Raw genomic sequence first — 24,689 nt, forward strand, 5'->3', positions numbered from 1 at the left:
TGCTCCCTGACAGGACGATGTGTATCCATGTGCTCTGCTCCTGGTGGGATTATACCACTAGTACAGATGCATCTGATGCCTCTCTGTTTCTCCAGCAAATCCTTTCTCTGATTGACTGTGGGCACCTATTTTCCATCCTGTTGTCATCAAGTCAAAACCCGAAATCACTGTGCTCCTTTCCACCATTAATAATCTTTTACAGCTTGCTTTTGTCAGTCCTTCCTCTCAGGCCTGATCAATAGCTTTGCTCTTAGCATTTGGCATTCCCTTCTGTTCTGCTGGTCAGGATACCAAGGTCAAGTCAGTCCCTTTTGTATTTCTCCCTTAAATATATAGTATCAGGCTGCTGTGTCTTAACGCAATATATTTTGTAATATTGAAAAATCCCAAGTATGGATCAGATCTAGCTCTGTACCTAGCTCTCTACACAGCCTTGACTGTAGCTGTAATACAGCCCTCAATAATGTGTCTTTTGCAAGACCAAGTCATACAGCTGAAGAGGCATTTTTGGCAGGCTGCGAGTGCAAGCTCAGATTTTTTTCATCGTACTGCATAGCCCTCACAGAATCATGCCAGCCCCTGAAGAGCAATAGGATTTTAATCAGCTCTTCTAATTGTTTTGTCCCCTGGTCTAGTACAGAGCTGGTGTCGCCCATCCTAAAGCACCAGTGATGAGAGACTGTAATTGAAGAGGATGCTCTTCTAACTCAATTTTAATATGATTTGTGAGGCTACTGGGGATGATTGCTGCAAAGCAGCAGCAGAGAGGGAGGACAGACCGACAAGCTGAGCACCGTTACTCAAATCAGGCCTTAAACCTGGTGGGGGCCCAGGCTGTGTCTCACCTGCCTCCTGCTTGCCCCTGCGGAGCCTGGGCTGGAGTCAGGCTCCCACCAGCACAGTAAATGGCCTTGGTGAAAAGTTGCTGGTTTAATCACGAGCTCCCAATCTGCTGCCCGAGAGGGCTGGTGCCTTGGGCGTGTTTAATGCAGTTGCAAAGCACAACTCTGAGGGAAATGCCCCACTCATTAGTGTTATCTGCTGCTTTGGCTTTGGATGGAAGCAAAGGGTGGGAGATTATAATTTTCTGTTATAAGGCAGCGGGAAGCCTTACACAATACATATTCATGTATTTCTTTGTGTGTATACATATAAGCATGCCTTATGTATATGCAAAGTAGACTTATGCTGTCCTCCTTTCTAGCCTTAATTCATCATTTGCTTACTACAACTTCCCCATCCCCCATTTTAATATTTTCACTTACCGTACTTTGAAGAGCTAGAAATAGCTTGTCAGATTGAGACAGCTCTTGAGAAGTTTAATTTTCCTAATGCTTGTTGGAAATCCCCTTTCTGAATCTGCAGGAATATTAAGGTTCTTAGCGTGAGCTGTGCAGAGAGGGAATTTGCAAGTAAAGCTGTCAGTGAATTGCAATTGGGTTAGGAGAGGCTTGATGGCCAGCGCTGATGAGTGCAGGATCTGCCTCCCGAGGAGAGAAGGACCTTGCTGAGCCTGCCGTGGGTGGCAGAGCTGGGAGGGGGCAGGTAAGTGCCAAACACTTGTTTTCTCTCTGCCAGCCCTACAGGGAGCATAGGTAGTCAGTCAAAATTAGAGCAAAGGCACAAGGGGTGTTTACAAGCAAAGGTAACAGTTGTAATGGCTTTTGCTGCTGATTTCCCACCTGGATTTCTAACGTCGCTGTTTCTGGCTGTCACAGCTGGCAGGAACTCGTTGCGCCCCGACTCCTGCGATGGGGGCTCTGCGGGAAGGGGCTGCTGCGTTACCGGCTGTGCCCCAGCTTTATTGACAGCATTGTGCATTACCTGAGTGTCCAGTGCCATTCCCAGAAAGGTGGTACTAGTGTGAAGGATTCTTCATATAGAGATAAGAAATAAAAAGGTATTTTGCAAAGAGCTAGAGAAGAGCAAGTGTCCCCACAGCTATTGACAGCATCAGGAAAGCGCCATCATTTGAGAACAGGTGACCTGTCCATGTCTGAATCCATGTGCTTGGCTCTGTGTCCAAATGAATGTCCCTGTCTCACAACTGCACAAACCAAGGGGGATCGTTCCCTCTGTGTCATCAACAGGGACATGAATGAGCAGCCACGTTTGCAAAAGCAGGGCCCGAGCGAGGACCCCTGCTCTGTGCCAGGCTCTGGGGTCTCTGCTGAGGGCAGCTGTGAGTGCCGCCAAGCCCAGAAGCTCCACCGAACCGAACCCGCCACAGCTTCAGGGCTGAGGACCAGGCCGGCTGCATCTGCTGCTGGAGCTGGGCCCAAACCACACTGGGATTGGAGCTCCGCAGCGGCAGGCCCAAGGTTCTGGCTCAGGGCCTTTTCTGTTGCATGCTATTGCATGTATTTTTAGTAAAAGGCAGATAATTTGTGAGTGGAAGTGCCAAGCGAGTGTCTTCCTCCTCGTGGGAGGCCGGCAGCTCTGCTTGCTGATGGCTGTGGTCAGGCTGCTCAGAACACGATGGGCTCGCACAGGAGTTCAAAGATGCAGGCATGCAATCAGCCTGTTCTCCTCCATCCTAAGCAGAAGCAAAATAGTTAAGCCATATCAGAAAGGCTGATAATTCCTCCTCCTCCTCCTCTTTTACCACCTGCTGTTTTCTTCCTGAGTATCTGGACTCAAAGAATTACTGAAATTAAATATAGCAATTCAGGCTGCCCATTGTTCCCTGCTCTGTAATGTGCCGGAGTGGCACCTTTGTATTCATCCATCCATCCCCATCTCCTCAGCTGTGCTGCTCACACAATAGTTATTGTTGTAGAAGGGATCTGGAATGAGCTCTTGCATTATTCACTTCATTTATTTTGATACAATATTTGGAGCCACTTCATTAAATTCTCTTACAATGTCCTGTCATTTTTTTCCCATCTCCTTGCCAATGCCTGGCTCAGACAGTATAACAACAATATGGGGTGTGGGGAGGTGGGGGAATAGACTTGTTTGCTATAAAAGGGGCTAGCTATGAATTATTTAACTTGACTTATTGATCTCAGGATTCTTTTCCCCCCCAAAAAAAGGAGTACAACTAGTTTGAAATACATCATTTGTGGATAGTAGATATGGGCAGTAAATACTTAGGACAATTAAGTGTTGAACAAATTAAAAACATACAGCTTTACAGACAGTGTGTAGATATGCAGAAGAAGACAGGATATATAAACACCTCTTTAATATTGGAGTAATAGAGCTAGTCCTATGTTTACCCAATGTATGTAAACACATATTAGGTTTCACCTTTTTGTCCTTATATTTATCTTTGCTGTTTGCCATCCAAAGCCAAAATACCCGAGGAAAGGTTTGTACTTGTCTGGACTGGGAAATAAATACTAATCCGGAGGTAACTCTAGATCTCAATGAATTAAAAACAACTAGCTATAACTTTACTGCTGGAGAATATGCTTTCTTGGACTATCCCTGGAAGTAAAGAGCTGCAGCGGGGGAGTCAGACTGTGAACACCTGTAGCAATTAAGCCAGTAGGTCTTGAGCAGGAGTCACAGAGGTGAGGAAACCATAGGCCACAGGAATTGCTTAATGCAATATACTTACAAAATCTTGGGACAACTACTGTAAATATGAGACAGAAAGAACTAACTGTGTTGATGGGAGAAGTAAAGACTTGATTATTTATTATTTTCTGTGATAGTAGTGCTAATAAAAGCTTGTCTTTTTTGTATGTAAATTTTTGGCGCTGCAGAGAAGCTCCTGGCCATGGCAACACCCAAGAGGTGGGGGAGCGTGCTCTCCTCCCAGCCTTTTAATGCGGACTTTCTGCAGCAGCATAAATTTCCTTCTGTGACAGATGAGAGCTGTAGAGCCAAAGGCAGCCAAAACTCTTTTTCATCCTAATTGCTCTGCGGCCCGGTCCTCCTTCAAAAAGCGCCTTTGCTGAAATATTGCAGTGACCATAAATTTTGTATATATTGAGAGAGTAGCATGATTATTTGGCTGTTTAGACTATATTTGCCTCTAAATGCAGAGCATGGTTGATATCTGAACCTTGTGTGTTGATTCATTGATTGCATTTAGTCAAGAGGCTGGGACAGCTTTTTGGAAACAAGTTATTAACAGCAACTTCATAGAATCATAGAATAGTTTGGGCTGAAAGGGACCTTTACAGGTCATCTATTCCAAACCCCCTGCAGTGAGCTGAGACATCTTCAACTAGATCAGGTTGCTCAGAGCCCTATCCAACCTGACCTTGAATGTCTCCAGGGATGGGGCATCTACCACCTCACTGGGCAACCTGTGCCAGTGTTTCACCACCCTCATTGTAAAAAATATCTTCCTTGTATCTAGTCTAAATCTACCCTCTTTTAGTTTAAAGCCATTATCCCTTGTCCTGTTGCAACAGGCCCTGCTAAAAAGTTTGCCCCCATCTTTCTTATAAGCCCCCTTTAAGTACTGGAAGGCTGCTGTAAGGTCTCCCTGGAGCCTTCTCTTCTCCAGGCTAAACAGCCCCAACTCTCTCAGCCTGTCTTCATAGGAGAGGTGTTCCAGCCCTCTGATCATTTTAGTGGCTCTCCTCCAGACCCACTCCAACAGATCCATGTGTTTCCTTTAAAGGTGATTGTTAATTATTTGCCTTATTGATAGTGTCAGGTTCTTCCTAGCTAACAGGAAGGGCTTGGGGACTTGCCTTTTCCCTAGGGGCCGCTGGAAGTTGTGCCTGGCTGGATGCACCGGTGGTTCAGTGGTCGCTGGCAGCTCTATTTGGGGACAGCTCAGGGAGGACAGCGCTGATGATAAAACAGAGAGACTCCCCCTGCAAGGGCTGGAGAGGTAATGTGATCACCTTTGGTCGTCTAACTACTACGTGACACATCTTAGGGTTTCTCTTCCATTTTTTTTGGAGGCTGCTGTTGTGTTTCACTTCTCTTAATTGAGATGTTTCAGCATCTTGTGCTGTTTGTTTGGGGGAATCTGACATGATCACAGTTGCTTTTACATGTGGTGCCAAGACAGAGCAAGGCAGTAATAATTTCCACCTGTTTTTTGTTCCTTTCTTTAACCATACCTGTTGCTATCAGATCTGAGCTCTTGAGCTGCAGGAGGCACGAAAATGCAAGAGGGAGACTGGCCCAGGTGTGTTACAGCTATGCAAAGTAGGGGAAGTTTCAGCTCATAAAGTTTTGATTTGCTGTGTAGTTGGGGTTTTTTAATTTTTTGCTTATGGAAATGAATATTCAATATAAACTAAAATGCTTTGGTTTTGGGAATGTCTTATGAGAATTTTTCTGTAACATTTTGGAGGGTTTTTTTGACTTTTAAATAAGCTTAATTAGGTAAATCTGGACTCAAAAGACTTCATTTGCAACTATTCAAATTAACTTTTCCTGGTGGAAATAATAGAGGTGGGTGATTAAAACTACTATTTTATTATTTTTTTTTGTAAGTGAATTAATCATCCACATGTTAGTTTACTTCAGTTTAAATTATCGTAGAGGGACTAGGAAAGGGCTAACAAGGAACACAGCCTGTGCTCCCCGCCTCCAAAGGCAGCCCATTTCCAATGGGCAATTTGTTATGTTAATACATTGATATGTAAATATTTGGCGTGGAAGAGGAAAAAGAACACTTCACTGGTTGCAGAATAAAACTGCTTTTGAGTCATTCATAATCTTTATGTAGAAGTCAATTAAAGATCTTTCTGGAAAGCAGAGATTCATGGGGCAAAAGTCTGCTCCTGATTTATCACTCGTAGAAACACTGGTCCCCATCGAAGTCACAACAGAGTAAGATTCCACAGAGCTTTTTCCTGTGGTGACAATTATTTTAATTACTCTAGTGACAGATGATTTTAAAAATAATTTTTACTATATACAGTATTACTGCATAGTAACTATTTGGTTTTCTAAAGCCCTGTGAGCTGTACCACAGCTGGCCTCATTTCACAGCTCAGCCTTCCCCCAGGCTGCCTGGCACCGGCCGCACTTACCCTCACACCCGCTTCCAAGCAAGACATACAGATGCCTTGTGGGAGAGAAGGGAAGGAAACAGTAATATCGTGGGCAAATACCCTTCTCCCCAGCAGTATTTATCACTGCAGGAAACAAACAAAGAAACCAAGAAACCCCCCAGGTAAACGCAGCCCGATCCGAGGCCATCAGCGCCGGGTGCAGGGTGAGTGCCAGCACAGTGAGGAAGGTGTCAGCTCCCCAGTGATGAACCTGTTTTCTTACATGTTTCGCTCGGGCTCCCTGGCCCTCCCGAGCCGGTGCAGCTGCAGACGCTGTTTTCATCCTCACCGAGCTGTGATTGTGCTGATTTGTGCCCGGAGCATCTTTCATCCGCGTGCTCCAAGCCGCCGCAGCAGCCAACAGCTGTTCCCGCAGCCCCTGACACCCCTGCGACGTGCTGTGCCGTGTTGACAAATTTGCCCGTTGAGGCAGAGAGAGGAGAGTGGGTTTGATTTTCCTCCAGGTCGGGCTGTGAGAGACAGGCGGTGACGCGGGCTCTGGGGCTGGGCCGGGGTAGGGGCAGCATGGGCAGTGCAGCCAAACCCCGTCCCAGGGCAGGGCTCCCTGGGGAGGTTCTGAGGGTGGGCAGCTTACTACTGGGGGGAAGCAGTCCTGCGGCTCTGGCAATAGCTTTTCTTGCTAATTATTTTTTTAATTACAAATGCCTGTTTCAGTCGCGAGGCAGTTTGATTTGGGGAATATTCTCTTTCTGTTATTACAGCAAAGTGCAACACTTTCAAATGGTCTCTTGCTCAGCAAACACCGTTTTATTAGGTCTTTCTTTTTTTTTTAATGACTACCAAGACAGTTGCTCTTTTAGTCCTTTTTTACCTCTGAAGCCATAGCTTTCATCACTGTTAGTAGTACCTTCTAACTCTGTGCTGACGTCCACGATCAAAATTAGCTTTTATTACTGTATCCTTTTGATAAGTTTGGTTTTATTCTAGTTGGCGTTAGATGTTTTCTAGCAAAGAGTTGAGGTTGTTAAACAGGCTTAAAAGGCCTCTGACAACACCCTTGTGTGCTACCTCTGCTCTGGACCTGGTCTCCAAGGTGCTGAGCAAAGCTGTGGGTCTCCATCACAGACAGACAGGTTTTGTGTTCTTAAAACCTGTCGGGGAGCTAATTCCCCTCTTGGTTTTGGCCCTGCAACTTTCAGGTTAGTGACCATGCACCAATGAACTGGAGCGAGAACTTGGTCCCAAGCAGCTGCCTGGGAAGTGAGGCCCGTAAGCGTGCCCAGTCCCGAGCTGGCCGACAGCCCTGTCCACTGTGCTGGGGCTCAAAGCGCAGCTTGGGAAGCAGAGGCAAAGTGGGTGCCCGACCCTCGGCTTTGAATAGCTGCTACAGCCAGTGTCCTTCACAGACCAGTCTAGTCTGTACAGCTGTGCTGAGTTTTCAGCCTCCAGCAGTTATTGGGTAGCAAAAAAGAGTTAGAAGTGAAATGTTTGCAGAAGTGTAGGACTTTATCTCCCTCTTCGCTCCAGTCGTTGCCTCCGAATCATGCTGCCTCAGAAACTGGAGACGATTCAGAGAGGGGAATGATTAAAAGACTGGAAAACATCTCAGAGAGAGAGTCAAAGAGCGCAATCCATGCCGTGTATCAAAGGGAGCTTATGTGGTGCTTTGATCACACCCATAAGTACTCACGTGGTGAACATAAATTTGAAGATACTTTAATCCATAGGCAAAGAAATGACCATCAGGGTATGAAGCTTTAGCTGTACAAATGCAGAAGTAGAAACAAGCTTCTTATAGTGAGGAACAAGTCACCAACGATTGCAGCAGGTTTGTCACTTGCGTTTTTAGATGTTTTTCTGGAAGCAATGTTATAGTTTGGTGCTGCCACTGGGCTGGATGTAGGAAGTCAGAAGGTCTCTGCTCTGCGTAAATTTGAATTAGATGACCATGGTGCTTTCTTTTAGTCTCAAAAAAAGAATCTGGCAGTCTCTGGGTAAGGCTTTCTATAGAAAAAAAGGCAAAAAATAATGTATTCAGCTCTAATACCTTTGAATAGGAAGTATGGTATATGTAAGGCATGCTAAGGACTGGTTTTAATCTTCTGCAAGTGCATGGACTGCAGTCACATTATTTCTCATTTCACTGAGGTTAACTGAGAATATGTTTCAAACTGTATATTGCTCATTGCCCATGAAAAGGCCTGACACAGAGCTCACTGAAGTACGATTCCCACAGACTTCAGCGAGTGCTAAATCCTTCAGCACTAAATTCTAATTTTAGCTACCTCAGAGCACAGGCGAATGGTGCTACCTGCAGCGTTCACTTTGGTTTTCAGCATCACTGTATTTGAGCAGCTCAGCCTTTCCAGTCACTCTTGCCTCGCAGTGTTCCCATGAAATAGGAGCAGTCACCTCCTGTGCGAGCTTGGCCACACCAGGCAGTCTGTGCTGCAGCCGAGTACTGAACTCGTGTCTCACAAACACTAGTCCGGAGCCTTAAATGTGGGCTTATTCCTTATTTTGGAGTAAACCAAAATAATTCCTTATTTTGGAGTAAAACACTCCAGTCTGGCCATAGTTATTTTTGTATAGCATTGCTACATATTAGCATTCCTGCTAAATGGCTGGTCTTTCAGAATATTCCATTAACCTTTGTTTTGTTGGTGGCTTCAGCTTAGTATTAGGGATAGAAACTCAGACTGCCATCTTCTGCTTTTGATCTGAGTCAAGCAGTGGCAATGAAATTGTGTGTTTTGAATAATTCTGTGTGTGTTTTCTCACTAGAATACTGAGCCACAGCCTTAACCTTCCCAGTAGTTCATGGTGGTTACAGCTGAGTTATTTGATTAAAATATTATTTTTATCAGCTACTTGAAAGTACTGCAGCAATCTGATTTATTCTCATTGTTAGTGCTTGTTTGTTTAGTCTTTCAGATGAAATGAACTTACCATTCATTTAGTACTAAAGCCAAGAGAACTATTGTATTCGAAAATAATGGAGCATAATACGCAGTAAACATGGGTATTTTGCTCACGCAGTCGCATATATACACAATGGAAATTATTTGGTGGCTTAGGGTGTTAATCTGCTTCCTCTGTGAATGGGGACTTGCAGCTTTTGTACCAGCCCACAGCCCCACTGCACGGAGTCAGCCAGTGTATCCAAGGCCAGAGACGGAGCCTTTCGCTCCAGGGTTATGTGCCGAGTGTTGTCACAAATAAATGACAGTGTACTTGTCACGACAGCTCTTTTCTGCAAAAATCAGGATTTCTCTGAGTTTTCTGTTGGCCTGAAAAATACAGGGGAACTAAAGAGATGGAACATTTTAAAATCCTCAGTTTTAAAGCAGTAATTGGTGTGAAGTGCCCAGTTTATGCCATAAAGGCCTGATTTCAGAGGTGTACCGCACAGCCAACGTTCTTAATAAAATCAGTGGGAGATGGAAGTTCACAGTACCGCTGAACATCATGCCCTGGCACCTTTGAGCAAAAACACACACAAAAGCTGCTTGTAGCCTGGCATCTATTTGGTATTCTGCATTCCCCAAACCTGAACTCAAGGTCTAAGCCATTAGAGTCCTTCCAAAATGTCTGTGCAAGGCTTATCCTCTTTAATAACGTTTTATTTACATTTCTTAATATGATACTGCCAGTTGACATATGTTGTTGCAAATGTAGTTTTCAGTTCTTGTGTGTATTGATACTCTGTCACACATAAAACATAATGTAATTGAATTTTAACACTGCCATAACAGAATTCGACTTTTCTCGTTAAAAGTAAACCTCACTTATTTCAGACTGCTAGGCAGAGAGGTTCTAACCCTGGAATGTGTTGCAGGGAAAACTGGCAGTAAACAAAGGGAAAAGCAGGGAAAGCATCACCAGCGTATCCGCATCATTGCATTTACATTAAGGGGCTCATCTATTTTTGTCCCTTCCAACAGACGAAGCAACAAGGTTTTATTTAAAATACGTTTATCTTGCTCAATTCTTAATGGCTTGAAGTTAAAGCCTAGAGGGGTAATATGACTTATTTTCTCTTATTTTCTGAAGCAGAGATGCTACATGAATCTCTCCCAGTAGTGCAGCTCCAATTTTCCAGTGAAAACTGTGTGCAGAAACTTGATTTTAACCTCCCCAACACACATGAGGTTGCACCTGATTTTCCTGTTCTGGGCAGACACCTACTTCAGCTGTAAACTCTTCTGACATTTCTGACGGAGATAATTATAGTGCTCTGGGGGACTTCTGGCCTTACCAAAAATAGATGGGAACAGGGAGACATGCCTTCACAGGCAAAACTAAGACGATGCTGGGGAGAATAGCATCTATATTATGTGACTGCTCCGTTGTCTCCTGACATGACATTTAGAACGCTGTTGCATTGCACTGTTGAAACTCAAGCGAGTGCTACAACAATATTAGCAGGCTGGAGCTCCTGCACTGACCTGTAGAGGCATGTGCAGCCATCAGTCATCAGGAGATCCTAGCCTCACAGAACGGAGTCTAAAAGGCACTTTTCTTTGAAGGGAAAAAAAAAAAAGGTCCTTGGTTTGCAGTCTCACCTGCTGGAGAAGGGAATTAGAGTTCTACGAATTGGTCATCTCCTTATCCTCAAAACAAATGCAAACCTGAAAGACATCAATAATAATCCTTGAAAGTTTTCCCTGCTTAGCAGAGAGAAGGGTTGAGGATACACCTTCTATTTCTGCTTTGGCTGACTTTCCCATTTCATTTATGGTTTTCCATGTATGTCCACGGGCACACCTACAGCTCCCACTTCTCAGCAGTACAAAGTGCCCTGGGCTACCGCTGAAATGCGCATCCCATATCTGAGCTGGGTTAGGTGACTCCATCCTGCTGTAGAGCTGCCTATTGGCAAAATCTGAGCTTGACAAGCAGTGGGATAAAAGGCCAGAAGTAGCTTCAGCATGGAATGACGTTACCTTAACGAGGATGGCTGAGAGACTTCCCCCTGTGCAAGCTTAAACACGTCCTGATGTTTTATTCAAACAAATGACATGCAGGGACAAATGTTTTAGGAGTGGGGGGGATAGAAAAATGATCTCGTTGAGCTACAGAAAAGTAACTAAAAAGGATGGAAGATGCACTAGGTAACTAGCAGCATAATACTCCAGGGACACCTTGGAGCATTTCCCAAGGCTACAACAATAAGAGATGTAACCAGTAAGAAACCGTAAATGCAAAACCGAAGATGAGCTACAGGCTGTGTGAAAGACTTTAAACCTGTTCAGAACAGAATCATTACTAGGGTCATACTGAGATCAAAAAGAGAGTAAAATGGTATTAAAAGGTGATGAATATTCAGAACATGTAATACCAGTGTTCTGCTATTCGAGAAAATGGTTATTAAATTTCCGTATTGCCTCTTCCTTTGCTATACTTTCAGGTAGAAAAAGATGCAACTTTTTTTGCCTGACTTGCAGCGCGGTCTGTAAATAGCTCTGTTGTCACTGATACTTGGCCAAGACAAACTTATTTTAAACCATGTTACAAAGTGTGAGCCAGCCTTTAATGCCTTTATTCACATCAGATAGCACCTTGTAATCCAAAAGTGTCTGATGTTGTTTGAGGAGCGAGAGGTAACGCCACGATGGTGTCACAGTCTGACTCTGAATTCAGTGGTCGACTTCTAAATAGGGCCTGAAGCGTTAATATTTTGTACCAATATTTGAGAGCATTACTACTCCATTCGCCTGTGTGTTACCTTTACAGCCTTACCTTGCTCTTCAAGTAACTGTTGTCGTGGCTGGATTACACCAGGTACATAAATAGGGATTGTAGAGCCAATAGGTATTGCCAACAGCATTATTTCTCCTGCAGACCAGAACACCGTCGTGCTAAAAGCCATACAGATGGCCCGCAGCCCCCTGCCTCCTCAGAAGCACTGAGCCCTTGTGCTAAAGGGCATGGGCAAGCACTACCTCTGGAAAGCAAGACAACTATTTAGGTGACTCAGGCGTGCACCACAGCGGGTGATGCAAGGTGTGAACGCTTGTACAAGTTAAGCAGGAATTTATATATTTTTTTAATGTGATTTCAGGTGATTTCTTACTTAAACATATTTTTAAAAGAAAAAAAGCTAGGAAAGAAGCTAGGAGGCTGTAAGGGATGGCAAAGAGCGTGCTCCAAGCATATCAGCTTTTGATATATTACTCAAGTTAAATTAAAGATTCTGTAACTCATTTCACTTCATTAAAGCCACTAAAATAACAGCGCAACTTTTCAACGGCAGGGATTAATTTTTGAAGCGGTACAGGAGCATTTAGTTTCAATGCCTGATGTCACTTGATTGAATCAGACAAATGAACTAAGTGACCTCTATCTAGCGAGGTTATAGTTATAGCTGGACTTATGTCTTAAGAAGATTGCTGAAGAACACAAGAATGGAAATGGCAATGTGAGAAGCATACTAAAATATCCTAAAAGAGGCTGATATGGCTTGCTGCTGGGGTAGGAAGGGGTGAAGGGTGCTGTAGGGGAGGTTTAAATGCTGCTTCAGGTCAGGTGTTCGCAGCTGTGGTTCCTCAGTAACCCCATGTTCTCTGCTGTTCTTATTAAAATGTATTGTTTATTTTTAAACAAAGGTTTTAAATTAGCTTAATGGTAATGCTCTAGGGGAAACAAATTTCTAAAAACATTTTTTTAGGCACTGGACAAAACAGATGCTGGCCTACATTTTTGGAAAGGATGAGAGATTTCAAGTGCCCTCAATATTTAATACCTAAAATTAGATATCATAGGAATGATATGGAATAGTTACTTGATGAAAATATGGTTCATTTAAAGAGGATTAAATTGCACATAAAAAATTATCCACCCCCTTTAGAAAATTTAGATTGCTTTTAAAAAATTAGAAATTCTGGGTTTATCTTACAGTTTACTCTTGTATTGGTGACCATAAGTATTTTTTTAAATAGTAGATCCTTTACTCTAAAATTCTAAGTGCAATTAAGACTTTGGAAGATTAACTTTCCTTTGGCTACATCAGGCAGAATTAAAGGTACCTGTGGCATCTAGGAACACTGGGACATGTGCAAGGAGATACCAAGCAATTGCAGCTCAGGCTGTAGAGACCTGCTCTTATATGGGGTTTAAGTTTCAAACATTAAAGCAACTGGTCTTGGACCAACCAGACACAGGAGAGAGGAAGCGAAATAAATTCTGGAGTGATGAAATTACTTCAGACAACTTAATGAAAAAAAAATGCTCAGATCCCACTGAGCCATTAAATGATTGATTTCCACATGGAAGCACCCATCTCCTCTGACAAGCCTTTGACAAAACTGTTTCTTTATTTTCATGCAGAATGGTTCTTGATCAAGAGATTAAAAAGACTGAGGGGAGAAAGGGACAGAATGGGTTATGAGCCCAATAGACAGGAGAAAATATGTTCAAAAAGAAGACTGAAGTGCTTGTGCATTCATTAAACATAAAGGCAGCATTTGCAGATGTTTGGATTGCTTAATATTCAGGCTAATTTGATGGTAAATTATATACAGAAACACAAATACTTTTAAGTCTTCCAATATATAATTTAACATTTTCTTTTGATGGTTGTCTTTATGTCCTGATATGTCAAGTAGGTTAATGGCAAAACATCAAAACTAATTTCCCTGAGATCACCAAGTAACTATCTTTTGCTAATTTGGAGCTCTGAGGTTCTGTTAGAACTTGAAACCACAATGGTCAGCATCAGATTGCAAGTGGCATCCCAAAAGGGCTTTGAATTAATCTGTTGAGTCAGCCAAGCTACCAAAGTGATCATGGCTGAACATGTAGAAGTCCTACAGACCTTGGCATCCCTGATAACTCTTGTAACAGTCAACTTTTGCCGTGTGCAAAACCTGAATTTAATATATTAATGCCCTAAATGCCATGCCACTAATTATTTTTGGAGCTAAGTCTCCCCAGATATAGCTTTTTCTAAAATATTGAAAGAATGTGCTAATAGCCTTACAGCCATAGTCATACTCCAGTTCCTTCCTCCGCTGCTCTTTGTTTCATTCATGCTGAAGTCTGAAATACTCTAAAATTTCTGAAATGAGCTCTAATGAGTCCAGAGAGAAGAGTTTGACTTTTGTTTTCTTTAAAACCTTGGAGAGATATATATCTAAATCCTTTCCCCAGTTCTATCAGACTATGTTATTTCCCTCCAGACACATTGTACAGTCCACCCCTAAGGTGCTCTGGTTATTGCCATGACAAGCTAGTACAGATCAGTACGATCTGCTTTCCAAAGGCCACTGTTCGGGGCCAGCTGTTGATTGTGCTGTTGGCAAAGGACGAGAGTCTGATAAATCTTGTGTTCACTCTAGGAAGCGAAGATCCCCGTACTTCCTACCGAGACCCTTTGTAAGGGGTAAGAGCTGGTGCCTGTTAACGCTCTCCCGGGCAGGGCAGAAGCAGAGGAGGGGAGTGCAGCATCGGCTCCGCTTGCTGGAGAACAGCAGAGCCAGGACTGCGGAGGTGGGAGCTTGGTAAATCCTTGCTGGTTTAAGTCAACAGTAACTTTTTACCTGCGAGCAGACAAAAATGGGAAGACTCAACTCAGTATCAGTGCTCTTAGGGCTTACGCTGGTTAAGCCTGTAATGGGAATGTAAAAAATAACTCTAAAAATTGGAATACGCATGCTTTGGGGCTAATTAAGATGAACTCCTAATTCAGGAAGCTCTCATTCCACACACCACAGGCTCTAGCTGGGTTTTGCCACACACTACCAAATTGTCTCCACGTCTGAAGCGATCGTGCCAAGAAAGGAAACAGCATAGTAGCACCCATTGTACAGGTCTGCTGCTTTCATTCAGTTCCTGTGGATTCAATGGCAGAATTAATTGCAAAATAAAATGCATATAATTGGATTAATTAACAGTACATGTCAAGGTCCTGAAATACAGAATTAGCTGTGGGGTAAATGCAAAATGCAGGTTTTTCCTGCGTACAGAACAAGTGCTATTTTTGGAGCTGTATCTGTATCTCATCGAGGTGTGCCTTGCTTAAAAAGGTGCTGGGGTAAGAAATGAGGCTTTGAAGGGGGAAAATAAATACCGTAATTAGGGCTGCAGGACAACAAAAGGATTATTCTTAAATACAAAATCATTTGAGTGAAGTTGCTTGAAAGATAATAATACCTAAAATTGCTTGCATGGGGTCTAATATTTTCTTTACAAGGACTTACAAGACTCATTGAATATTTATGGGTCTGGAACATAAGACTGGATGAAATTTAAAACATAAATTCAATTGCAATTTATTGTGATGAAATTCCCTAGCAGTTGTTGCCCCAACCTTTTAGCCTTAATAAGACAGGCTTCATGTTGCAGAACACAAGCCCATGTGATAAATGATATCAAAGCTGAATGCCCTTGATTGATGAATGCTGCCTCATTTGATGACTGTAAAACAGTCCTGAGGGCTGATCTCACCATTATTTTGGTTGTTTTCCTTTTTTTTCTTCCTAATGCATATATTGCAGAAGGGTTGTTTTGTGCTTCTGGTATGGTTATCACATGCAAATGAGCATGCTGTTTCCCAGATGCAGATCTCATATTTATAGATTAAATACAGCCTGAAAAAATCGTATGTTTATTACATTCTGAGAGCGTAGCAGTTCTTACTTGCACATGTTTTATTTTGTTGGAAATAGTGCAAATTCTACACCAATGTATTTAGTTGCTTGAAGCTTGGCAATAAATATTACGCTTTAGAAAAAGCTTTCTAATTATTACTATTACTAATAATTTACCATCAGCTCAATGCTTAGATGACTATACCACGCCATGTATTTGTTCAGCTGTTTCTAATAACCTGTATTTCTCAGAAGACAACCAATACTCTAGGAAGGGCGGTGGGGGAATGGCTAAGGATCAAAGCCAAACAAGCAGATTATCAGAGGTACACTGGCAGAGGAGATCTGTGAGTAGATGTTTTGAGAGCAACAGGACTCCCTGCAGTCAGCTCACTTAGCTATAAATGGTCTTTTTTTTTTTTTTTCCTATTGCCTATAGAGGTCCCATACCATATACATCATGCTGAAAACCCATGTGGTAGGGCTTCCTCCTTTAGTATATACTTTGCCGTGGCCAAAAGCGACACTGCAATCCCATGAGAGGCCTCACTACTCACTCTTAATGGAGATGTCCAAAGAAATATGGCTCCTGAGACAGCAGGGAAAGCCCAACAGGCTGATTCAGCTGCAGGTTTAGAAACTGTTCAGTGGTAGATGTTGGCTGGTGGCTTTTAAACTGAGAACGAGTGCAGATGTACTTATATCCCAGCATGTTAAAGGACATGACAGACATATTTAGGAAAAATGTGCTCAAAAGGGAGGGCAGCAGTTGTCAGATTTGAAATCAGGCCGGTTTTGCCCTGGGGAATTGTGTTATCGAAGGCAATGCTGAGCAGAAGCCCATTACAATAAAAGGGGGGAAATTCACGACATTCAAATTACTTTCTTGTTTACTGTCCCAACAGTTGCGAAACATCAGAAACAGAGAGGAAAGCTTAAAATACACAGTGAACTTCATTATTACAAAGAAAAGTCTGACACAACAGCCATTCAAATCAATAGGTTGATTCTCACTGGTTCTCATGGGGACAGGATCAAGCCTATACAAAGCAAATAGAGTTTCCCAATAACAAGCAGTTAAAAAATATGACCCTCTTTTTTTTTTTTTTCTATAAATGTAAGTCCTTTGATGACCAGTTATGGATTCAAAGACACTTCCATAATCACTGGGCTGGCAGGAATGATTAGTACGGACTTCAAGCACAGATAAGTCTCACTTTAAAATAGCTGCAGTATATTACAATATATCCTGAAAGCCACAAATGAGAACAAACAGTACCAAAATACATAGTAAATTGAAAAATACCTTCCCCCTGCTCCTTCATCCCTTTTTAGAGCTCTCATAAATCTTTTAGTAAATAAGTAAATCACAGAGGTACCAAAGAAAATGGCAAACTAAGAGGTAGTTTATGTAACAAAGCATCTCTGTCTGCAAGCACATCTTGCTGCTCAGGGCAGCACTGTGCAGTTCTGGAATCTGAAGCCACGTACGGCTGTTGGGTGCTGTGCCAACCTCCTGCTCCGCTCCCAGGACCCAAGAGAAAAGGCAGGGCTAGGACTGGCCATATCAGTTTATCTGCAAGTAATTCAGGTACTTACAGGGCAGTAAAAAACACGCCCTATACTCCTCACTTTCCCTAAGCATCAACACTCCATTTGCTTTTTGGCCCCCTGATCATTATGCAGTCAATAGATGTGTTGATCTTTCAGTCTTAAGAAAGCTTTCATCTTAGTAATTTTATACTCTGTTTATATAACTAATCTTGGCTTTATGAACATGTATGTGCATGTCACATGTACCTGAATACATTCAGATTGGTATAACTGGAAAGGGAACTGCTACTGCAGTTCGTTTAGGATGCAACATGATCAGAACATTACATGTAAGCTCTATGTGGTAGGGTGCTCCACTGTGTACCAAAAATCATCCTCTCTTTGAGGCCTTACAACGACAAAAATTTTGTGTCTGTTCAAGGAGTGCGTTTCTCCTACATGATCTTACAAAGTAATACCAGTCTGTGATGAATTGGTACACTAGAGACAGTGTGCTGAATTAGATAAATTTGATAGTTTGAAGTAGCAGGCAACTCCTGTGATGTTAGTACGTTTGAATAAAATAATAATGTATGTCTTACTACCTCTTCTAAAATAAAACCAAGAGAAACCCAAATCTAATTACATATCTATCATTAAAATGCTCTGCACAGACTGCTGGATATCAGCTGTAGTCTTGCAATTCACTGGAGTCTTAGAACAAGATTCTGATAGGCTTTTCTTTCACTTTCCCATGAATGATGTTTCTTCACATAGTCTTTGGCCCTTGTTACAATTTCTCTTTTCATAATGGGGTCATCCATCAAACTCTTGGACAACAGGACAAACTCCTAAAAAAGATAAAGAAAATAATAAATTAAAAGTTCATAGAATCGTTTTGGTTGGAAAGGACCTTTAAGATCATCAAGTCCAACTGTTAACCCAGCACTGCCAAGTTCACCACTAAACCATGTCCCTAAGCACCACATCTACAAGTCTTTTAAATACCTCCAGGGATGGTAACTCAACCACTTCCCTGGGCAGCCTGTTCCAATGTTTCATCCAGTTCCTTGAAGTTCTAATGACACTGAAACAGCTTGGACCCATACCTTGATTTCAGCAAAGCACTTCAACTGTGAGCTAATATTTGAAGCTGTTCAAAATAATTTTTCAAGGTCAAGTACCATAATTTATTAATAAACAATGATCAATAAATAATTATTTTATATATTATTTTACAAAGCCCACGAACTAAGACATTTAAAATCAAAGACAATCCCAAGAGTGTTAAGACAAATATGAGCAACAAATGTAATGACACAAAAGTTGTTTGCCTAGCCAAGTGTTAGAAAACCAGGCTGGTTATAGATTACATAATTTACCTGGTCTCCTGCATGGAGGACAACTGGCATCAGATGTTTGATCTCAGCTCAGCTAAACTTATATCTAATTGCTACTGTGACATCTTTAGTTAATTTTATGGTAAGAAAGACTAAAAAACTCACTGCCTAAATATAGTCACAGGATAAAGATAAGAGCAGGCAGGTAGCAACAAGCTCTTTCAGAGCAGTTGCATCTGGGCAGTTACAGATATAGCAGTGTTAGCTCAACAAGCTCTGCAAAAAAGTCGTATATGAATTTCCTTTAACTTTACTGGCAAAATACTAGACCTAACGGATTACAACGATTCCTTTGCCTGCTCCTCTGCCATCTAATTTAGTTCCAGGGAAGAGAAATTGTGAACTTCAAACATGTGAAAGGAGATTTGATGTCTGAACTAATCTGTTCTGAGCAGCTGGTCTAATTTTCTATAAAGAGACAACTTCCAATACTTCAGCTTGATTACAAATGTAGTCAGATCTTTGCAAAATAGTGTCTTGGTTCAGCTCAGAAAAGCAGAGAGCTATTGTGTCAATGGAAAATTAAGATACTATGTTACTACACAATTGGTAGTGAAGAGCAGCGCATAGGGATGTCGAGGACAAAGAGGATGGCAGGAGGAGATGTATTACTTACGCGATCTGTCAGCTATGAAAGGAACTATCACAAATAAGACCAGAGTTCATATCAACACTAGGTTAACTAGCAAACTATACTTGAAAACCTAAGTACGCAGTGTATATAAATACATACCCAGATATAAAATCTTCGGTTACCACAGAATCAATGTTGCTGTTGTAATGCAAGTGATGGCTATGCATAATACATAACTGTAACTGGACCCCTGGGAGACACTGATAGGTGAAATCACATTGAACATGTTATAATCACTGCTTTGACTCTCACTGACAAGACAAACTATCAATACATGCATCTCTGCCATGAAACTTAAATAGTCAGAGATGCACATCAGTTCTGGTGGAAAGGTTTGTAACTAGGTAATAGGGTAAGATGATTTTCGTATATGCATATTAAAGATAACCTCTTATTTTACATAAAATCAGTACTGCTTGTAATCTTCACTCTGCCCACACAGCACTGAAAGAGCAGCCTCTGGAATAGCCGTGAGGGCCACATGCTTCATATCCAGCCTGCTTTCCATCCACAACTACCTTGCATTCGGGTACGTGCTAATTTCACTAGCGCATTCAGTTCCTTACTTGGGACCCGTGTGGTCTGAAGAGGCTGTTTTCTTTTCTTTCTCTGCTTGTGAGACGGTCCTTAAAGAAGATAGGTGAGTCTGGTCTAGAGAGTACCCTGAGGCTGCATCTATCAGCCATTGCAGATACAGCCACTGACTCCAACTTTAGAGACACGCTCATTTCCTTCCTCCCGATCTGCCAAGAATACAGAACAGGGAAGGTGGGAAAGTCTTACATGACTTATGCTGGCTTCATCCAATTGCCTGTATAATCACAGTAATAAATACTGTTCATACTGAACTACATTCCAACTTTAATTTTATGCTCCTGTGGAGGATTTTATTTAAAGTAATGTTTAAAAATAATTTATGTAAATTACCTAAGAACAGAAGCAGCAATGTAACATTTCTTGACAGGTAGTCCTATTAGCATTCTTTTAAAATGTGGATATAGAGAACAAAAACTTGGAAACATGTAAATGATGGAAGAAATGAGATCCTTATTCACAGTTACAATACTTAATGCTGGGGATAATTTCAGGGAAATGCCAAACTGAGTCCAAAGCATAAACGTTGAGAAACTGCAGGCGAGAGAAATAGCAAATGGAAAAATACCAGGAGGCAGAGAATAAGGACTTCTCAGCTTTATCCCCACTTCTTCTACTAATCAAATGTGACCACCTACAAGTCACTTACAATCTGACTGGAAGCCAATGGGAAGATTCACTATGACTTATCTGGGTTTTGCCTCATATCCTTCGAGCAGCTGGCCTAGCTTGTTTTCAGTTTTGGACACGCAGCTTTAGATAGCAATGACTTCGTTTTTCAGGTGTCTCAACTCCAACTGACTTGCATTTCAGTTGTAGTTTTGTGGTAAGTCTGAAGCACAGGGTCCCACTTGCAGAATGCAGACGTTCAGAACTCAGAGCTCTTTCAGAAAATTGAGCATCTACTTTTTCTTTTCTAGAAGCCTAGCCTTCTAGAAGCCTTTTCTAGAAGTGCAGATGATATTTGCACAAATATTTGTGCATTCTCATATTTCATTGTAGATGTGAAGTAAGCTTCACTTCGGTGAAAGAGGGGCAAAATTCACAAATTACTTTTCAATTATCAAACATAAGGGTACGCACTTACGCAGCGAAAACGAAGGAGGTGATATGCATGTTACCTTACTACTTGGGGGACACCCATATTTCTAATAAGCCTTTTATTCACATACAGAAATGGGTATATTAACTATATGTGTGACAGAAAAACACACTGTAAAAGTTGAACCTCAGTAGTTAGCCACAACCCAGAAAAAAACAGAAGAGAAGAGCATCTTATGTACATCCAGAATTGATATTACATGTGCCCTTTTTATGGGTAGTACTTCAATTCAAACACAGGTATTTTTCAACAGCAACATCCATAATACATTTTTCTCCTGGTAAAATGACCAATCATCTTTAAAGAAAATGTCAGCTTCTCTGTATAGTACCTAAAAGAAATTCTGTATAATATTTTTCTGCAGACCCAGAAATACAGGTATCTGGGAGATAAAGCTACAAAATGATTGCACTGAGTAAAAAGAATGAATAGTCCTTCAATTACCACAAGAACCACACCGGTGCCGCAGCTCACGCATAATGAAAACAAGATGCATGGTCCATGTATTATTTATATAATGAAAGTAAGTCTGCAATTAAACCATTTCATATCAGCTTCAGGGGATAAAAGAACATGATTCTTAAACAACAAAGAATCACCCCAGGGAAGGCAAATGCCAGATGTAAATTCAGAATAGTGACAGATCTACCTAGTGGCAGGCAAAGCTCAGAAGTCAGCTGGCACATCTGTGTACTTCGTAGGGCAGTGGGCCAGTATTTCTAGGGGAGTATAAACAGGGATTGCTGGCACTGCCAAAACGTGCAAATTAGTCTATTCAGTGTGCAGGTTCAACGGTCTAAAAACTTCGGCTATATTCTGGCTTGAAGCCCTCCTAGAAATGACATTGACCCTTGTTTGGCAGAGGAGACCAATGTACTTTCAATGTGTTGCTGCCTGTACTCAGCTGAGCTGCCTTTCCCTCTTACCACTTCAAAAGTTGTCTCTACTAACAGCAGTCTTTCCAGGTCCCAGGCTCTTTCAAACTCTGTTTATGCCTGGGCCCTCTCTTAGTCTAGTTCTAATATAAAAGATATATGACTGATATATGACTCTAGTTGTGATATTAAAAAAAAGTCCTTAGCCATTTGTACAGTCACTGATGTCACTGGGACTACTTCTGTTCTTAAAATTGCACTTTTCTCTAAGTGAGGAAATACATGGCAGATTTTTTTTTGATCTTGAATTCCAAATAAACACTTGGAATGCAGGATGCTTGGAGATCACAGAAGAGGCTTCTTACAAGGATGTACAATGAAGCTAATGGGGTCTGGTATGAATAATATATTTGAATTCCAAGCCAAATGTAACTGGCATGTTGAGGGAAACCACAGAATGTATCAGAATTAATATCAGGAGAGCCATCAATCTGCATGTTCAACGTGTTCATATATCCTTGAAGATTTGAAGAAGCGTATGGAAGTCAATGGGCTTTTTGCAGGGAACACATGTACAAATAATTTTATAAACAGCTTTACATCTCAGCCTCCACTAGCCTGGAAGTACTCCATTTCCAAAGGACATTGCAAGAGGGAATACTTCCACAACAAAATAAACTCCAGAAGTTAACAATTTTTTTTTGTAGAAACCATTGGAAACATTGAATATTCCAGAAAAAAACACCCCAAACTCCGAGCTGAAAGAATTTTTCTATTAAGAAAAAAAAAACCCTCCAAAAACTAACCGAGAGAGTTTACCTTCCTGAAACACAGCTTAATAGGATGCATTAATCACACACTCCACAAAGTAAATAAATATCATACATTTTCTACTTTGAAAAATTATCAAATGGACTATTCTAGTAAGGTTTTTTTTTTAATCTTGAATTGAATAAAACCACTAAGGGAATCTGTGTCTGAAAGTCATCTTCCACAACATATACGAATATGTAACAGCAAAGCCATAATGCAGGAAAATATACTGAAATGAAAATTTCCAGCATTTAAATATGGGCAGTGTTCCCTCTCTCCCCACTCTTACTTATCTTCACAGAAACTCCATTCCAACATTTTGCTTAATTTTAGTCATTAGTTATTTTCTGACCGAGCAATATCTTGGACCTAATAACGCTTTATATTAACACTTACTGCTAGAAATTACAGATAATGTATTATCTAAAACTTCAGGCTCACGGTTCTCTTTCAGTTAGCTGCTGCTTGCCTAATATGAGTTCCTATTTCAGTTACTACTTGAAGGGAAATACCACACAGGCATAGCATCTCTTCCAAGGTTGGCTCATGCAACCTTCAAAACTAAAGTGCAACAAGTTGGTGAGAACCAAGCCCCATTCAGATGGCAGGCTCTAGACAGCACAGGCTAGACAAACATTCAGCAAGGCTGACACCTAGTAAAAGTTCAGTGAACTGCAAAGTGAAGGTGAGACAGCAGAGCTTCAAGAAAGGCAGTCTAACACCCATGTTTTTAGGAGAATCTAAGAAAAACTGCTGAGAGTAAAAGCCAAGTTTTCAGAAAGACACAAGCATGTAATGGAAAATGAACCTAACCTTTGGAAGGGAAAGGTCTAAGGATTTGTTGCTTTCTTACCTGGGGATCTGAAAATAGCAGTCCTGTTTCCTTATGTTTTATTATTGCTGCATTCCCAGGAATGTTCCTTGCCAGCACTGGAATATCTAAATCCATTGCCTAGAGAAAGGAAACAACAGTTTATTAGGATTCAGGGATTTTGAGATGTTAACGATGTAAATTTTAAAATGAAAAGCAGAAACAACAAACCAAACTTCTTTCCCATCTCTCCAATTTTTAGTTGAAAAAAACATCATGTCTAAGATGATCCCCTATATGGAACTTCTCTAAAATATTTTGTTTATATTTTTGTTAGTCTTGTAACTTTGAACATGTTATCAGAAGCAACCAATCCAGAAAGTCAATGGATGGCTGTTTCATCCTTTATTCTTTTCCACCTCAAAGTATACAGGTGGGTTTGTTTTGTTTTTTTCCCCCCATTGTAAGCTCCTGACATATGGCAGGCTTTAAGAGGATCAAATTAAGGTTCAGATCAAAGGTTGTCACTGTTAACTCCTACTGTTATTGTGCTTAGATGAGCAGATTAGTTCATAGCACAAAAAGCCAGTTCTCCTCAACAAAGTATGTGGTCTCTTATTCTGTTAAAACACACTTTTCACAGTTTTTTTTTTCTGCAACATGTGCAGAACTGGAGAGATGTGGGCAGTTCAGCGACAGTGAAGGTGAAATCACTTGGCTCCTTCTCCTCAGTCCTGATTCCTCAGAGACCAAGGAATGCATCTGAAGAAGTAGGATTTGATTCCACATAAATTATGGGCTGGTTGCTTGATGTATTTATTAATTTATTTGTATGTGTGTGTTTATATACATAAAAAAAGGAAAGGAAGTGTGGGGTCTCAACATGGCAGCATTGCAGGTTGCCTGCAGAATCAGGAGCAGAGATGCAGCACAGCATTCATTCAAAGCTAGCAAATAATTTCCAAGAGACCTAACGCCTGGCAACTTTTAAAAATACAGCTTAGATTTTGAAGTAACTAGTGTGCAAACCCTGAGCACTCAACTCTGTTACTCATGCGTATCCTGATCTGAAACTTTAATTACTATTGATGAATTTGGAAGTCTTGAGATGCACTGACTGTAAAACCAGAAAAACTCATATTGTACAATTATCACAGTGTCAAACAAGACAAAGTAACTCACTCCCCCAAATCTTCAATCTGTTTCATAGTGATTCCCTGTCACTTCAGAGGGAATGCATTTTTAATTACTGTCATTACACTCCCAGATGGGGAGCAATTTTGCTTCAGTCTGCATAGCAAGAAAACAAAACTCCAAGGAGAAAACCAAGGATTTTTTTTTTTTTTATAGTTCTGAAAAACTGAAGACTTATTATTTAACCTGGCTGATAATGTACAGAAC

At 41.3% G+C, this 24,689-nt stretch overlaps 1 protein-coding gene across 2 annotated transcripts in view; it reads right to left on the bottom strand.

Annotated features, from left to right (window-relative positions):
* Positions 1–7,863: 7,863 nt before the first annotated feature.
* The window catches only part of GLT1D1 (glycosyltransferase 1 domain containing 1), a 53,658-nt gene continuing 36,832 nt past the window's right edge, over positions 7,864–24,689 (bottom strand). Inside the window, exons 11-12 of one of the 2 annotated variants that reach the window (XM_068412711.1) lie at positions 23,331–23,429; positions 7,864–7,940 (exon numbers count right to left, since the gene is read on the bottom strand). In XM_068412711.1, the coding sequence (XP_068268812.1) occupies positions 7,875–7,940; positions 23,331–23,429 (165 nt within the window). In that variant the 3' untranslated portion in view covers positions 7,864–7,874. Of the gene's footprint in view, positions 7,941–16,520; positions 17,911–23,330; positions 23,430–24,689 lie in introns of those variants that run through there. The other variant, XM_068412710.1, reaches the window with a different exon arrangement.

Source organism: Nyctibius grandis, chromosome 14, assembly GCF_013368605.1.
Source record: "Nyctibius grandis isolate bNycGra1 chromosome 14, bNycGra1.pri, whole genome shotgun sequence".
In the NCBI taxonomy this organism is placed as follows: domain Eukaryota; kingdom Metazoa; phylum Chordata; class Aves; order Nyctibiiformes; family Nyctibiidae; genus Nyctibius; species Nyctibius grandis.